Raw genomic sequence first — 13,659 nt, forward strand, 5'->3', positions numbered from 1 at the left:
ACACACACACACACACACACACACACACAGGGGACTCGCTTCCTGTTTGCTGGTCGGACTGGGAGGTGTGAATATTCAGCCAGTGAGCTATGATAGCCTGGCAGATGTGTGTGACGCTCTCTCTGTCTCTCTCTGTCTCTCTCTCTCACGCACACACACACACACACACACACACACACCACCTGTTCCTCATCACATGGGTGCTTGCTGCAGTAACAAGCATGACAAAGCGGCATAGCCTACGTATGATTTGCTAAAAAAAATCAAATAGAAAAACTGTTTTTCAAGCACACATAAGACTCACTTTCTAAGAGCATTTAAGGACTCACTTGGCCATTGGAAACCAACCCTGTTACTGGAAATGTACCCAATTAATTCTGACTAATGTTTAGACAAACAATGATACACACACACACACACACACACACACACACACACACTGAAATGGAGCGTTTCCCGTTGCATTCCTAACTTATGTGCGCACGTCACGTTATTCTATCATAGACAGACATCTGAAGGTGGTCACTCATTCAGAGATGTTGTTAAAGAACTCCGACGCCAAAAAAACAATCAGATCCAGAGAAGTGAGCTGCATCCAACTGTACCACTGCGCATCGGTAAAACGCAGGATGTAGCCTACCTCAGAGCGAGGGGTAAGAGCTGACAGAGACACAGAACAGGAGTCGCACGATGCTTTAACAGCCACTGTTATGCTGATGCCGATAATGATGGTAATAAGAGGCTGCCCCGCTCAGTTGTAAAGCTAATTTTGCGCTCCTGCCGCCAACGGAAAAAGGGCGAATGGGCCTTTTTCTTCACTCACTATGCAAATGGCAGAAGTCTTGCAGCGTTGATGTTTATTCATACAAAAGGAATCAATTTGCAGACACAGTCGAAACTTCAGAGAGAATCTTCTCGCCATCACTATTTCCGAAGTTGGGATCCATGATGGAGAGTGTGTGACAGTAATTACTGGAGGCAATTAGCGGGCAGAAGTCATCTCCAAATGTTCTGGGCATGGTTGTTGCCGGGGTGTTTGGTTTATTTTGACACCTCGGGGAGAAGATCTCTGCTGCAAGGGTGAGGCCTCCATCATTTGCTTCCAATAAATAGAAAAAGATGGAGAAGAGGTCAACATATTCAATAGCAAAAGAGAAGTATAAAAAGTACTGTGTTATGACTAAAAATCCTGCATTTAATTCTTTTAAAACTAAATACAAGTAAGTCTGCGTTTACTCGCAATAAAATGGTTCCATACCAGTGTTATAATAGGCCTAATATAACTAACTACTTATTTAGGCTGTTATTGCCGTTGCATCATCATGTCAGAGTATATTGTGGATGTTCAATCGATGGTAGAAGAAGACTTCAGATCCTTTACTCAGTAAAAGTAGCAATACTCCATTACATAACCCCACCTAAGTAGAAGCCATTATCAGCCAAATGTTTTTAGAGTATGAAAAGAGGTACTAATTATTAAGTAGAGTGGCTCCTGCCAGTGTTTTATTATTGTATCTTATATCATTTGAGAGTTACTACTGATGCATTAAAGTGTAAGCAGCATTTAACTGTTGTCCTTGACCAAGGTGGGCTAATCTCAACTACCTTACTGTTGTGTGCAGTACGATTGGTAAGCTCCTCATCATTTCTGTAGGTAATCTATAAGTAGAACATAAATATAGTGAAACAAAATGATAAATAAAAATACAGTGCTTAAGTATATGTACTTAGTTACATTTCACCATTGTGTATATGAATCTGCAAAGTGACGAGTAACCATAACTGTAAAAAAAAATGTAGAGCACTAAAAAGTACAATACTTCCCTTTGAACTGTAGTGTGAGGTAGAATAAAACAGGAAATGCCAGATTATTTGTAAGACCTTTCAACAATTTAAAGTACTTTACATAAGACATAAAAAGGCATTAAGACACAACATGAAATAAACAAATGTCGAATGGCGTGTACACTGCTTTCTTTTTACAATCCAACAATGCAATATGTCACATGGCCAATAGCCTTTTTCACAGAAGATATTTGGATGTAGGAAAAGTGCAGGTGTTACCATGTTGTTCAAATTCACACTTCGTGAGTGCTAGCTCAGAGTTCAGTTCACACAGATTTACACAACTTTAAAATAAGTTCACATATATTCAATAGCCTGTAGACACACAAGATTAACATGTAAAGATAAAAACATGCTAAAATAGAATAAAGTGGATTAAAGGTCCAGTGTGTAGGATTTAGGGTACATTCAGATGAAATCAGGTGGTGTGGAGAAATGTGGGAGTGTCACTCCGTGGTCTGTGTGTGTGAGGTGCTGGGAACCCCCACTGATCAGTTTGCAGAAAGTTGAAGCCGCTATGTTGTGATGCTACTAACATGCTGGTCCTATTAGTGATCGTTTGTCCTCATCAACAGATTAAAAATAACAGTAAACAACCAGGATGAGGAAGATCATTACGGTGTGTTTTAAATTGGGGCACAAAACCAAACCGAGTGATCACAAGTGAAATTTCATGCTACACAGAGAAATGTTCGCTGTGTTCAATCTGTAGCATTTAGCCATGAGAAATAACATGCCCCGCTACTGACCCGTTCTACTCTCCCTTTGATCTGCCTTCATGCCTCTGCCACAGTAGGTAAAGCATGCCGGTCCTACAGTGATCGTCGGCATCCACAGAAGTGTTTCAAACTGGTGCACAATGCCAAACTGAGTGAATACACATGACACACTATGTTACAATCCACTGTGGTTTCACCCATTCATGCTATGAGTCTGATCACCAGCTTATGTGATTAGCCACCGCACATGACGTCGGGCTGCCTTTCTCCAAAAGTTTCAGTGTCTGTGTTGTTTTTTAAGCCGGTTGCATTTCCTTCCGGAGCTCCCTGAAGCCAGCACCGCCGCAGCCAAAACGGACTACCTTCATTAAAATGAATGGGAAAACCTGCATTATCGCTGCACCGCATGATTTGATGTGAATCGAGCCTTAGTGGCATTTTGCTATGAGGTTGCAACCGACGGATAACCCCTCATCTCACCCTCCCCTATGGAAGCCACTAAATACATGCAAGTCCCTCATTACAGTCAGTGTTTGGTTTGTCCCTTCTGAGCTACTGTAGAATCATGGGGGTGTGACATGGTGAACTCTGTGGAAGAGGACCCACTCCCTCTGTAGTTATAAAAGGCTCAGTTTTAAGGTCACAAAAACACGATTCTTAGTTTCAGGCGATTAGACACTAATTAAAACGTAATTTTGAATATTAAATTCAGTTTCTGCCAATACAGTCTCCTAAATCCTACACACCTGACCTTAAAGCTGGGCAATAAAAATATGGTGCAGGGCAATATATGAATAAATATCTTTAAGATGAATAACATGTAAATAGTTTTACTGAAGTATAGTACTTGAGTAAATGTACTGAGTTACATTCCACCACTGCACCTTGCTATACAGTTTATGCACAGAAAGCCAGACTACATACAGTAGACACTGTCAAATACTCACACATGGCACAACGCATTTCAAGTCTTATCCATCCTTCCTGGCAAACTCCCCCTCTCTCTTCTCCCGGCCCTTTGAAATCTGCATCACGCCTCTCTCATTTCTGTTTACAAGAGTCAAATTGCTTCCACACACTTTGTTCGTAATAGATCTGCAGAGAGAGCTGTGCCAAGAGCGGTCACGGCACACGCATTTTTTACCCGCGCGGTAAATACCCCGACCGTTAAACATCAACACACAGTCATCCTGATGAGTGGTCTGAGAGGCGACAGTCTAACAAGCCTCTCTTTGACTCATCGCCTATTACCGAGTCTGACCTGCTGCTTAACTGATTTCATGCATACATGAAATGAATGATGCTCAATGGAAAATTGGACCAGCTCCACTGCTACTCGTCCTCTAAAGTGCCCCTTCAGTGCAACTACTGATTGATGCTTGTTTTAATTGCAAGGATGTTTTTTAGTTCTCACAATAGCATTTTCAGTTTGGGTGGTCTGACTAAATACTTGAAGATTACACCTCCCAACAGGAAAATACAGTCATTGAAAAACAGACAGGAAAGAAGGTGGGACAGGAGGGAATTCTTCAATAGGGCCTGCATTACTTAATCATAAGTCCAGTGGTCACAGGGAGAATATGGCAAGAACATCAGACATGCCAAGTATAAATAGTCCTCGGCACCAGTGGTTCTTCAAATGGGGCTTGGAGCCATGGGGATTGAGGAAAAAATGAGGAAAAGTTTTCTTTTGCCAAAATCGCTCAGATTGAATCTGGGCCTAAAATACAAAACCAGGGGTTTGGAGCCAATAAAGAAGAAACACAGGGGAAGGTCCTAGTTGTAGAGAAAACAACAAGCAAACAGAGGTAATAAAACTTACATTTGTGTTCAACCTCTGACCAATAAAACTGCACCTCTGTGTATGTTCAAAGACCACTATTGTGTCTCTATCACTTGACTGTAATCTCATAATTTTAAATGTAAAGTAGTGGTTCTGCAACTCAATACTACCTTAAAACAAGTTCTCTGATGGTGTGACCTGAGCCAGTTGATCTATTCAGAGCTTCTTGGCATGAAAGCTGATGGGAATCCCTCTCTCAGCTCATTTCTTTTTTTACCAGGTCATCACCTGCTGTCTTTAATTCATGCATGCTGTTTTCTCTTTCTCCCTCTCTGTTCTCCCGGTCTCTGTCGCCCCCTTTGAAGTCTTTGGGAGTCCTGTGGTTTTCAAAGGGTCAGAAAAGGGCAGCCCTACTGTCCTATCGAAGGCAGGCCGCGGGATAACCGTATGTTACCACCTGTCCTTACTGCTCTGAGTCAACACGGCTGGTGTGACTGTACTCACACCTCGTACTCTCACCCCCTGTCGCTTGTACATTGTTCCCTCTTGCTCACACGCTCAACGAAATGCGGCTGTGCAAACGCACATACTCGGGGTAGTGCTCATGCCCACATACACACATACAGGAACATGTGCACTACTACTGTAGGACCCCTACTGTCTGACAACCGTTTCACAGAGACAAATCAAGCCGCCCTGCTGTTGAAAGCCTTTCCTCCACCCTTTCCTCACACTTCACATTACAGAGGACTCTTTCTGGTCCGATCCCAAACCAGCGGGGGTTGTTTGGTTGAGAGAAAGGGCTGTGTCCTGTGGAGAGAGTCAATTGCAGGTCCAGGGTCACACAGAGAGTGGAAAGTGGCAGCCAAAAGTCCTCCAAGATGAAAAATTAGCCTTTCAAATGACAGCCAAAGATCAAACCACTCTGAGGAGCATTAGGTGTGTTTCAGTAGCTCTTCTTATTCAGCCCCAGTTTCCTGTCCTGCTTGCCCAGAGGGAACCATCCCAGGAATTCCCAGATCTGGAAGGGAAGCCAAGGTCGAGCAGGATGATCCAAAACTGGACACTAGGCCTGAATCTGAGTCTGACACAGCCAGCTCCTCAAACTTCTGTATCACTTTCCTCACCGACTGGAAGGTAATCTCCCTGCGCCACCCACCTCCACCACTGTCACAAGAGACCCTGTAGGCCGAGTCCTTACTAAGGAACACATGGGGAGGAGGGGGAAGGCCACAGCGCAGCCTCAGTTGGCCCTGGCCCAGGCCCAGGGCTGGGAGGACTCCAGCAGCTTCGAAGCGGGTTGGCAGCGTGGCGAGATGCTCCTGGGTCAGAGGGTTGTGGAAGCTCAGTGTGCCCCCACCAATATTAAGGAAGACCCCAAGGGTTTTGATCTGTGGCGGGACACTCCAGAGCGGCTCCTGGCTCCCATCATACACTGCAAAAAAGGCCAGGCCATGCCTACCAAGCCACCAACCGTCTGGACCATCCAACGATCTCACACCTGAAAGAGACAGAAAAGTGGTGTTTCATATTCACTGCGCACATCTATGGATTTGCATTCTTTACAAAACAACTTTGTCTGTCCACATATTTCAAACACTGATGGCAGAGCTGCTATGCAAGGTGCCAATCAGTAGCAGCACATCGTTTCCATTTGAAATCTTCTCACACACCAATGGAACAGCCATTGGGAAAAATTGGGGGTGTGGTATCTTGGTCACGGTATCAGTGGGATCCAACTGTCTATTAAGCCAACAAGTTGATCGCAGGCAGATTATTGTTTTTAGCCATGCATGCGGCATAGCTCTAGGGATAGAAACATCTGTCGATTGGTTGGTCGACCACTATGCTTCAGACTGAAATATCTCAGCTGTGGCGTACCATTACATTCTTCATCCTCTGGAATCACTTTGGTGATCCCAGAGGATCACCATAGAGGTCAAAATTGTAATTTGTCCAAATATCTGCACAACTGATGACATTCCCTCCAGCTGCTTTTTTTGTTTTGTTCCAATTACTAGATGGCAGCATGCTAACACCCTAGACTAAGAGTAAACATACTAATAATCATCGCGTGACATATTGTTATTGTGAGCATGTTAGCATACTGACATTAGTTTTTCTATTGTTTTGCTCCAAAATGTTGAAACTGTGATTAGAGACCCAAGGTATGAAAGACTTGCATTTCTTTTTCACTATTTGCAGGTCATAGCTGCGAATGTTGTCTTTTCCTTACTGATTATAGGAATTAACAGTCAAAAGAACTTTCTCTGTGTTAGCTTACTGTTGCAGTAACCTGGCGGTGCAGCGCCAGGGTTTCAGGTTCCCTGCACTTTACTTTGATGTTAGAGGGTTTTGATGACAGCAGCTCCACGTGTCAGAGGCAGCTGGTGATGTTGATTATAATTTTGTGCGACAGAACACATAAAGGCATATGGCAATGCCAATATGGACAGGCACAACATCAGTACTTCATTTATTAAAATCAGTTAATATCAACATGTTTATGTCAATCTGTTGATGCTCAATATCATTTTTAAATGTGATTTGGGTGAAGATATACAAATGAGAAAATCAGTGCTATTATTTTTGAACCTTTATAGGGAATGTACAGGCATCCAGGTTCTTTAAAGTATTACATTGATCAAAGATGGCTTTTTAGTTCTTAACAATTGCTTTTCAAAGCATTAGAGTGCTGATTCTTCATGTCCAACACAAATAAAAACATGTCTCTAGTAATGCCTAACTTTAAGATTCAAAGTTGAACATTAGTTGCAGATATAAGGAAAACTTGTTTCAGTAATTTGACCAAACACTATGCAAATCACTTTGTCAGTGCTGCTTAACCAATCATCAATGGTCTGTCAATGGTCTAACCACTTGGTGGCACTGTGACCGTTGTGTCTGGTGACGTGTGCATTTAAATTTGAGTGTGGGCTCGAACAAGTACAGTCTTGCTGACTAACACTGAGGGTTTCTGGAAGCAATACGCTTGCTGGCATGGAACCAACCCAAGCAAACTCAAGAGAGTTCTTACCGATCTTGTAGACAGAGCTGTTGCAGACATCCACCTCCCAGTAATACTGTCCTCGTGCGATGACAACATCAGCACAGATCTCAGGGAGGGCCAGCGTAACCCCAGGGTCAGAGGTTAACGATCTCCTGAGCTTGTTGTCTGGAGGTGGGACAGGAGGACTCTCTCCTTCGTAGGTGATGGTGAGGGAGGAGTTGGAAAGATGGAGGGATGGAGGGACAGTTGAAGGGTCCAGAACAAAACGTAGTCCTAAGACAGACCAGAAATGAACAGAGGCTTTTTTTAATTATTTTTTTATTATAAACAAAAATATCACTCATGTTTTACTCATAAACCTATATTAAATGATTTTATTCATGCATTTAAACCATCAAATAGAACTTCTGACCGAAGACGGACTGCTCCATCTCCTCCTCTTGCAGGTCTACAATGCCATCTGCTGGGGCTTTTGAGGAACTGGCAGCAATGGAGCCTGGGTCTATTAGGGAAAGTGTACACAATTCTGTAGGTTCACAGGTTTACAATATCATACATGTACATATTTATAAATGTATTTCTAGAAACTGGCTGGGCCTATTAAAACATAACCATACTCACCATGCAAACAGATCTGTGCTGTCATGTCACCTACATCCCGGCAGTATGTGTCCCCCTAAATATAGTCACAGTATGGGATGGAATTTACATAGAATGACATTAAAATTAAAATGATAATAAATGTATCTGCATTTTCATTTGCACAATAATTAGATAATGATAATAATTAATAATCATTCATATCATACACATTAAAATTATGGGGACTTCAGACAAATTTGTGTACAAAGAGAATTTATTTTGGTTGCAGTGGTGATGATGATCCAGACATTTTGGGATAGACATTATTTGCTTCAGTTCACTCTCATATCTGTCCACGAAGTATGAGGCTACAGTCCAGTGGCGATGAGCTTAGCTTAGCATAAAGACTGAAAACAGGGGAAAACGTTAGCTTGGCCTAGTCCGAAGGTACCAAACAGCCAACTAGCAGCACAACACACTGTACTGAGATAATTGTTGTTATTACTGTTGCTTGTTGATATTTGTTACAGTCAAAACAACAAACACACATACAAAACAAACAAGCAGTTATCTTTTTCATTAATTTATTTCCCCTAAAGTATGTATACATTTGCCTTGCAATTGTCACATATGTAGGGGAGACCGGGGCTTGTTGTCACACTTTTTGCACTCTTATATATTTCTTGGAATCAATACATCATATATATATAAAACAAGTGTACCGGATGAAAGACCAAAGTCTCAGGTATATATTTTGTATTCATGCCATTTTCATATCTTGTGTCAGTGCAGAGTTATAGGCAATCAAATGGAGCGTGTGAACATGTGACATGTTGCCCCACCATCGGGTAAGTTGTCTCACTATATGGGGTAAGATGTCACACTGGATTTTGCAACTAGTAAAACAAGAACAAAATTATTGTTGTTCTTTTTTTTTGTTAGGATTTTTACATGAAAGAAGCTTATTTTGAAATATTTACTTTTTTTTTTACTTCGGGTTGTGCAAAATGGTTAATTGGTGCTCATCTCAGCTCACAATGTGCTATTCTCTTCTCAGACAGGACGTGACACCTGACCATGTAAAGGAAGAAAACTAGTATTCCACTTTTTAGTTGCGCCCTCTGGTGGAGAAGATAATTGCAAATGTGACAATTTACCCGTGTGACAACAAGCCCCGGTCTCCCCTACATTTCTTTTGACACGTACCAGCCTTGTAATACCTTTATTAGATACATCTATCATCTCCCAATGTATTTATTATATTTAATGATCTAATTCTTACTTTTAAACAAAATGATTGATTTTATTTATTTAAAAAAAACAAAATCTTGAAATTTAAAGCTTGAATCTTTCGGTCACACTTGAATCTTTTCACTTCTCGCTCTCTTTAGATTGGATCTCTCACCTGCACATGTTGGAGGTGATCCTCAGATGCTCCCTCCTTGCTGCCTGTCTCCCTGCTGATGTATGCTGGACCCAGGGTAGGATGTTTTGGGAGACAGGAGGTGGCAGATGACCAGTTCCAGCATGGCAGCTCTACAGGATGTCGACAGCCTGGGCACAGCACAGAGCAGACAGGTAGACCAGCACTACGGTGATGTGGCTGACCTGAACTTGTTCTCTCTCCAGCTGCAATGCAGTGACTACACATGGTGTGAGAGCACGGCAGGATCAGGACTATGCCATACTCCTGGTTGCAAGCTGGGCAGTGAGAGAGCTGCGGCACACAATCTTTTTCCTCGTCTTGCTTTCTGCTAGACTTTCTTGTTTCAACATCCGGAAGCTTCTGCTTTCTCCGAGGATAAAAAGTCCTTCCTGACATTTCTGACAATCAAATAAGTTCTTTAAATGCCATTGCTTCCTTTTCTGTTCCTGTCTAAGTCAGTGAAGGAAATCTGTCCATACGTGTCCTTAAAAGTCCAGTTTTGCTTCACAATTAAGGCCCAACAACATGAAAAAAAATCCACAGTTTCATTTACTCAGTAATATGGATAGTACTTAACTCCAGTTATCATTCTGAGGAAGCCCGGCCTCGGTCAGCATAAAGCAGCATCAACAATCCATCCACCAACAAAAGAAGAAGCATCAAAAAGATGTTCTAGCTGGTGGAGATGTCCCACCATGGCAAAAATGACAAAGTTGACTCTTCTCTGACACAACAAATTGGGCAGACGGCGGGATATAAAGAGCACTGCTGATCAAATATCAAGAAATTCTCCAGTTGTGCCATTCTCTCTGTCACGCAGCTGACTGCTGTGGGTGATAGAGGTAGAATGGCCCGAGAGCAGATAAAAGAGAGAGTGGTAAAGAGAGAGGAACCCAGCCTTTTAAGAGGTACTCAGTGCTTGGTGTTACCATGGTGACGGCTCTTCCCGTAGAGACGCACAGCCGCAAGATAATGTGCAGCATGGAGCCCTTGTGCACACACACATGCACATCTAAATGTTAACAAAGTGCTCATTAATGCCACGTCCATGAGCCAAACCACTTAGACAAAACCAGTATAGACAAAATAACATAACACATCTGAGGTCAGTGTTGACAGCGTAGGGTTGTTAATAGCCTACTATGAATGACTGAAAAAAATTAATTTATTTTGTAGCTGTCTGGGTATCAGCTATCAAAGCAACATTCAAAGCCGACAGCTTATTGGAAAAAGGACAAGTGTGGCTCAATCTTGCACAATCCTGGTTCCTCGTCATTAGAATTCCCAGGAAATACAAGTATGTCTTCACAGCATTTCGCAACAGGATACCGTGGAAGTTTGTCTTGGCCTGTCATCTCAGAGCTGGTTTCATTACACTTTGATATTAACATAAACAAAACGAAGCATTGCACTCTAAAGATGTTACAGTAGGCAAAGTTCAACTTTAAATATTAATTAATGAATCCAGTCTTAAAGCCGCACTAATCAGTATTTTTACTCAAGATACCATCGTGCATGAGTACTCAGCAGTAATTACAACCTTGTTACATGAGACCACACCCAGACAGATACACAGCTCCCAATGAATGATTAACTATGTTGCTCAGTGGCGGAGGTGTAAAATTAACTAATTGTTCATCAAACAGTCAAGGTGATAAAATGTCAATTTTATGTTTTCAGTTTGTTCTGCTGCCCCTAGTGGCCAAATGTACAAGTAGTGCAGTTTTCAATATATAACATTAAAGCTGTATTTACCCTTTTCCTCCATAGTGTATTTTTCTTACTGGTCTGTCCTCCAGTTTTTTTTGTTTAATTTTTCTCAGTGCGTAGGGCTTTTCTGGACCCAGATCATGGAGCTAGAAGGTGTTGTGCTTTGTAGGCAACAGACAATAAAGACACGTGTGATTCGGGGCTGTACATATGAAATTGCCATGGCTTTTAATAACTTTCCTGGTTGACCAGGTCATTCACCACAGGTTCTGCTGATGTTAGTTATAACTAACTGTTGAATTGCCAAATCAAACTTGCTTCCTGTGGTGAGGAACAAACACTGTTTGAAGTGGAGCTGATAGCATCAGTGTGTTGTTCTACACTTCTGTCTTGCCAAGTGCTGGAAAATACACAGACCCCTCTTCTTTATGTATCCGTGATTGTTATTATTATTTGTAATATTATTTGTCACAGTCGTAATAATAGTAATGTGGTATATATGTCCAATATGTCCAAATATATGATATCCAACAGATATATACTACACTAACTCAACAAAAACATTATGACAGTGAGTCGTGCATGTCTGTATCATCATGTTCTAACTGGGGTAGTACTGTCTGGGTCTACATGGTGCCTCTCTTGTCTTGTTTGCGTTGAAGATTCAGTCAAACATTAACTTTGGGCTAAATCAAATATAAAGCCTGCAAGCTCAAAAAGTCACAGTTTCCTGCGAACACACGTCTCTCTTGCCACACCAGTTTATTAATCCGCTGTCGTACTTAGCAGCTCAATAGCGTTCTCACCAGACCTGGGACCTGTGACTCAGTTCACCTGAGATTGATGTACGGAAAATGCCATTTCTAGTGGATACCGCATGTTTTTTGAGTGTGTTCTGAGCTCATTTTTATGAAGTGGAATGGAAGAAGGATGCAGGTTGACAGACCACAGCTGAGGGACACCATGCACCCAGGGACGGGTTATGGCTTATAGCAGTAAGTCGACTGCTTGGACTCATGTCCTGTATTACAACTCCTATTTACAACGTGGTAGATCTGGTGTCACTGTGGTTTCTGCATGCTTACATTGGTGTAAATATGTCACTTGATGTCAAACAAGATGTTACATACAGTTGATTATGTTTATACTGAGATTAAGGCTGTTATTTTGTTTAAGACTCGCTCAGTAGGAGGCTCACACTCTTTATTTCTGCCCCAAATGTAAACTTCTCATACCCAAAAAATGCTAAATGCTGACACTTGACACTCTATGACGTGAAACGTTTCATTCATTCAGTTCCAACTTGCATAACCAAGGGAGCCTGTACAAATCAGAGGTTTAAGTGGGCAGAGGAGGTACTTGTCAGGGCAAAACACGTGGGTGGGATTTTGGCAAGAATAACAGGACTACTTTGGAAGAAGTAACAGGTGAGATGGAAAGTTGTTAACTCCATTGAGTGGAGGGGGATATAAACTCCTCTTTGCTGCTTCTACTGCAGCAGAAGGGAGCTAGATGGCAGCTCGTCAGTCATCTCCGCTGTGTGCTCCTCCAGGGCTCCTGCTGCTGCTGATAGGAGTGATTTCCTCCCATCTACCTGAAGTCCAGGCAGCACCCATTGACTTTTGGTGTAACCCTCAAGCCAGGAAAAGTATGGAAAACATGATTGAGGAGCCGGAGGAAGGCATGGTGAGAAATTGCATTGATTCATTAATATCAATTAGTATAAAGTCAGTATTAAAACAATCTTTAGCTTAAAAAAAACTTTTTTTCTCCCTTGTTGACTTGACGTGCATGCATGCGTGTGACAAAACTTTGCTTCTGTACTCAGGCAGGTTCCGTGTGTTCGGATACGCTGTCCTCTCCGATACAGCTACCATGGGTTGGGCTGAGGGAAGCAGAATGGGCAAATAAAACTGTGAGTAATACCACACCTGACTGAAGCATGCACTCACACATTCTGTCACACAAATTAACGGCGCCAAAATGCATAAAATGACGTGAGGAATTTTGCCTTTCCTCTTCTTCCTGGTCCTACTTATCAATGAATACAGAAAACTGTGCATTAAGAGGATGGGCTTTTTTATGAAGTTGTTTTATAGTGTAACAATATGCTGCTTTGGATGATATTTTACTATGACAACATGTAGTTTAGGAAAGCAAAACATGTCACTTATCTTCTATTAAAAAGATTCTTTTGGTAATGATGGAACAATTGCAAGTAGAAAGGTGCTTAGGATCAATCAACAATCTCTTCGTCAAAATACGTTTGAAAGAACAAGACAACCGTGGAATCATGCTCAAAGCGTTGATTTAATCACACCGGTGAATTATGCTGAGCCAAAAATAATAAATCAATCAATATGGAAATGAAAGTTTTGGCAACATCTGCAAACACTTTCAGAGACGTTCTGGTCTGCCTTCTTTGCTTGCCAACTTGCAGTTGTTGTGACAGTGCACTTGTAGTCATGTGGCGTGAAGTGTGTGGAAATTTTAAACTGATGTAGTTTAGGAGGCGATTCCCATACTTTTGAGTTAAACTTAATTCAGTCGAGGAGGCATGTTTTCAGTGCAAAAATAATCCTTG

The 13,659-nt window shown here is 41.9% G+C and overlaps 1 protein-coding gene across 1 annotated transcript; it reads right to left on the minus strand.

The window, feature by feature from the left end:
- Nucleotides 1-1,888: 1,888 nt before the first annotated feature.
- Nucleotides 1,889-10,164, minus strand: LOC311256048 (uncharacterized protein). The gene is made up of 5 exons (XM_084350798.1): nt 9,345-10,164; nt 7,979-8,033; nt 7,770-7,859; nt 7,385-7,630; nt 1,889-5,848 (listed from the first exon to the last, which is right to left on the minus strand). The coding sequence occupies exons 1-5, from the start codon at nt 9,759-9,761 to the stop codon at nt 5,307-5,309; spliced, it is 1,350 nt and encodes a 449-aa protein (XP_084206924.1). The 5' UTR covers nt 9,762-10,164; the 3' UTR covers nt 1,889-5,306.
- Between the last annotated feature and the right edge of the window lie 3,495 nt (nt 10,165-13,659).

This window comes from Pagrus pagrus, assembly GCF_965226575.1.
Source record: "Pagrus pagrus genome assembly, chromosome: 4".
NCBI classification, from domain to species: Eukaryota; Metazoa; Chordata; class Actinopteri; order Spariformes; family Sparidae; genus Pagrus; species Pagrus pagrus.